At 40.1% G+C, this 4,903-nt stretch overlaps 1 protein-coding gene across 1 annotated transcript; it reads left to right on the top strand.

The window, feature by feature from the left end:
* Positions 1-349: 349 nt before the first annotated feature.
* On the top strand, positions 350-3,486 carry TNFSF9 (TNF superfamily member 9). The gene is made up of 3 exons (XM_066593761.1): positions 350-582; positions 958-997; positions 2,390-3,486. The coding sequence occupies exons 1-3, from the start codon at positions 361-363 to the stop codon at positions 2,827-2,829; spliced, it is 702 nt and encodes a 233-aa protein (XP_066449858.1). The 5' UTR covers positions 350-360; the 3' UTR covers positions 2,830-3,486.
* Positions 3,487-4,903: the final 1,417 nt, after the last annotated feature.

The raw sequence follows: 4,903 nt of genomic DNA on the forward strand, positions 1-4,903 counted from the left end.
TCTCTTTCAGTTCTTTCTTTTTCTTTCTTTCTCTCTCTCGCCCTCTCTCTCTCTTTCTTTCTTTCATCTCTGAACCCTTTCTCTCCTCCTCTGTCTCTTATCTTATCATTAGTTCATCTCATTCTTCCATTTTTCTACTTTGTCTTTCCCTATCATTTTGTCCTTTTGCTGTCTCTTTCATTGTTTTTGTCTCTCTTTCAGTCACACAGTGGAAATCTCCACTATGGTCTTACGGTTTTTCTATGTCTTGGAAACCCCAGCTCTCAGACAAACTTCCTCTATCTGCAGACTGATATATAAGAGGCTGAAAGCAAAGCTCTCTTACACACACAATTTTGCTTCTCACTCACAAAGGCTTCAATGGGTTCCTCTACTACGGACATCATGTCTCCATCGGTGAAATTAGAAGACCCTGAAGATCCAAAGTCTTCCCAAGTGAAATGTCGCTGTCTGGACTATTGCCTTGTCATCTCATTGGTTCTGCTCACTATAGCAGTGGGATCACTTTGTATACTGTATGTGACCTGCGAGAGACCACAACTTAAGTCCACTATTATTGCAGAGATCGAGAATCACCAGGAGGTAAGTTCTCTTCATGCTTTAGACATCTAGGAGATCCTCTTTTTACTTATGGACAGCATACATAGATCATACAGTTTGATGAAGAAGCTATACATACTGAGAAAGGGTCTTCAAACATAGCCTGATGTTCGTTTTTTTGACTCCATCCATTACATAGTTACTATTTATGAAGACCGTTGTGTGAAGCATTTGTTGTGCAAATTTTCTATCATTTCATTTTTCCACCCAAACAATAGTATTTTTGTCAGAGAGGCGAGATAGTGGTCAATATGCCAGTGGATTCCTCCTTCCGCCCAAATACAATTTTGTCTTCTTACATATTTTCTCTGTTTTTGAAGATATTTGAAAATGTATTAATCTTATTTTTCCTATTAGTTTTTGCAGGGAAGGAGCGCTCAACTGGTGGTGGACCAACGTAAGTTTACTTCATATTGTTATTACCTATACCCATTTATAGCTGTACATAAAACAGTCAGTTTCTGATATATTGACTAATATCCATGTCTCTTTAGAGATTAGCCATTTAGTTTAAAATGATTGATCAAAGAACCTTGTAGAATGGACTTCCAAAATTTAAAGGAGATGTCCACTCTGGACTTCCCTGACAATAAGCTGATCACATGCTTTTGGGAGCCCCAGTAATCAGCTGTCATCTATGGAGGGACCTCATAGAAAGTGATCAGGTGTGTCCAGAGAAAGAAATACTCTTGGTTGCTGCTCTGTCTAATGGATGAGGGTCCTGATGGGGAACCCTCTCTATTAATGGAGAATTAATAACAGGATTTGAAAATAAGTTTTCTTAGCCAGACATCTCAAAAATATAACAGTCATCTCTGCTACATCTTTGATATACAAGTGCAGTGGAGACACAGCTATTTGCTTCATGCAGAAATCAACTGAATGCAGAAACGCATTGATCAAGTGAACAGCTGATTGGTGTGGATCCTGGGCATCAGACCCCCACTGATCTAGTATCGGTAGGCTACCCTAAGGATGCATCACCTATAGTTTACAACTGTAGGACTCCTTTAGGGTCTAATATGTTGGGGAACAGGGAGAAGAGGTAAAGGTAAAGCATAATAGCTTGAGTTGTATTTTTTGGTTGATGACAGTCTATGGAGATGCCTGTCAAAGGAGGAACAGACTAAGAGTAGTGCAAGGGATGGATAATTATAAAGAACATAGCTAAAATACTTAAAGGAATTGTTCACTTTGGACAATCCCTTTTAGTTAGAAGGGTTCTCTGATCAAAGAGTATCCTATGCTGGTACCCTTACAGATCAGCTGTGATTTGTAGGGGAACCCAGTTGTAACCGTGCAGAGCCACCTAAGTGGAGTGTCTTTCAAAATTAATGGGCTGTGCAAGTAAAGCATGGATATGTCAGGTCGTCCAGATTTTGCAGTTTTCCAACACTGGTTAATAGATTAAGGTCTTGAATGAGCTTTCAAATATCCCATAACAGCTGTCTCTGTATGGTTTATCTTTTTACTTCTTGAGAAGACTCTGGCTTTGGTGTATATTCCCAGTCTTTGTTACAAGAGTTTTTAAAAGGTCTGACATTGACTTACAGGAATGCTGCCTTCCAATAGGTGGCGGTGTAGAGGCATTGTTTGCATAAATTTTCCAGAAGAGCATGCATGGCCTTCTAAGTCTCCACACACCTTCTAGGTGCTCTCCCTAAGGAGAACAATACTCTTCCTGACCCAATAGTAGCTATTTAAAGATTACACTAAGTATTTATCCTGTTTGAGCAGTTAATTCTCTGTGATATCCACTGTTACTTAACGCTGCTCTTTTTTCTTATAGGTACTCTCAGAAATGGCATTCTGGAATGGAGCCATCATGCAGTGACCAGCACTTTTGTGGGGGAATATATCAAACGAGACAAAGAGGAGCTTCTGATACAAAAAACTGGTTTCTACTTCCTTTCCTCCCAGATGACATTAAGATGTGTTGATGCTAATAATTGCAACAAAGATGGAGCGGTCTCCATCTCCATTCTGAAAAACAGAGAGTCAGAGCCAATCCTGAAGGTAAACGTTCATATAGATGGTGATATCGACAATTTTAGCACGAAGACCCAACCATCATCCTTCTCTGGTAGCATCAGATATCTGTCCTCGGGTGACCGGATAAGCACAGAAGTCTGGACTAGTCATGAAATTAATGACTGGCATTTTGATCGAGAGCACAGTGTACTAAGCCTTTTCTGGATCAGTGACTCGGTGAGATATCATCAGGAATGAGTGACCACCAGTTATGTCCAAAAATAGGACTTATGGGTTAGGAAAAAAGGAAAACAAATGCACTACTGGACATTGTGTGGACGTGTTGTGCAGGTTACATGTACAATTATCAAGGCTCGAGCTACAGATTTGTAACCAGTCACTGGTGTTTAAGAAGCGATGGTGAAGCACTTGTATCTTTTTAGACTTCTACTTTTCAAAAAAGCTCATTATATTATCATATATTTGTGATATGTCATGGGATGAATGATTCCTTCTTGTATGTAGTATTAGAAACTCATTACACCTTAGTTTTTAACACTTTCTTAGAATACGTTGCACAATTTGTTTTACAAAAATGCTGCTTTATATTCTCGAAAGAGGTGGTGGACTCTCAGGATCCAAGTCAACAATCAGTCAAAGAGTCTGTGAGATCTTACCATTAGATCAATCTCATCCTTTTTGTTAAGTATCACACCAGCTCATGATGGACATTACCCTCAATCCTGCCCACTTGAAACAAGACATCTGATACCATATGAAAAGACTGAGCATCTTATTGACCTTCGGGTGGTTCTTGACTTTTGACTCATATTGTAGTATTAGTTATATACTCCAGCTGTATTTCTAGCACTTTTCCAGCCAAAGCTTTCACGGGAATGCTGTGATGATGTCTACCGGATTGACTTGTTAATATCTATTTTTAATTGTTGTGATTTGTATGTTTAATTTATTACACATTATTTATTAAATATTTATTGTTTGATATTACAAGGTTCATTTGTTCTTCTTTATACATTAAGACAGTAGTTGCATTTCATGAAACACTGGTTGGAGGTGGGGGGAGTGTCCCGCCACCAAGACATCTACCAAACCTACCAGTTTTGATCCTGGCCTTCTGCATGAAGGAGAGCATGTATTTGTGGTCACTAGACAAAAACTACTGAGTGCCCTCACTGGAACCCCTAACAGTCAATGTTTTGTGAGACATTCTATAAACTAATGGTTTCTTCATAAATGGAACAGTGAAAACTATGAGAGATATGGAAAAAAAACAATCAAGTATAAGATGGTAATACCACCGATGTCACCAATATACACTAAATGGGGTACTGCTAGGGAAAAGTGATATAGAAAAAGACCTGAGGGTACTAGTGGATTATAGATTAAACAGGAGTAACCAATGCCAGTCAGCTGCTACAAAAGCTAATAAAGTCTTGGGGTGCATTAAAAGAGGTATAGGGGCGAGGGACGAGAACATTATCCTCCCACTATATAAGGCACTTGTCAGGCCTCACATGGAATACTGTGTACGGTTCTGGTCACCGGTGCTCAGGAAAGATGTTGCAGTGCTTGAGGGGGGTTCAAAGAAGGGCAACTAAACTAATATGTGGAATGACGGGACTGGAATACCCGGAGAGGCATCAAACTTGGGATTATTTACCCTGGGAAAAAAGACGGCTAAGGGGCGATCAAATAACTATGTATAAATACATGAGGGGACAATACAAGGATCTCTCCCATGATCTGTTTATACCCAGGGCTGCAACGGTAACAAGAGGGCATCCGCTACGTCTAGAAGAAAGCAGCTTTCATCACCAACACAGAAGGGGCTCTTTACTGTAGGAGCAGTTAGACTGTGGAACTCTCTGCCAGAAGATGTGGTGATGGCAAAATCCATAGAGGAGTTTAAAAGGGGACTTGATGTTTTTCTGGAGCGGAAGGATATTACAGGATATAAATCTTAGGTTAATTGTTAATCCGGGTATACAGGCAGGAAGGAACTATTAAAGGTTGATCCAGGGAACAGTTTGATTGCCATTAGGGAGTCGGGAAGGAATTTTCCCCCCAAAGGGCTAATTGGCTCCTGCCTTTTGCGGTTTTTGCCTTCTTCTGGATCAACAACATGGGAGGATTAATAGGCTGAACTAGATGGATATTGTCTTCATTTGGCCTTACATACTATGTTAGTATGTTACTATGTTACTTTAAAAATGGCATTTTGTCAATATTGATAAACCACGTGACTGCTATGTGGCCTGCAGGGCAGAGGGGCCTGGAAACAAATGGCCCTGCCCCCCTGCCCCATTTGTAG

This window comes from Eleutherodactylus coqui, chromosome 2, assembly GCF_035609145.1.
Source record: "Eleutherodactylus coqui strain aEleCoq1 chromosome 2, aEleCoq1.hap1, whole genome shotgun sequence".
Taxonomy (NCBI): domain Eukaryota; kingdom Metazoa; phylum Chordata; class Amphibia; order Anura; family Eleutherodactylidae; genus Eleutherodactylus; species Eleutherodactylus coqui.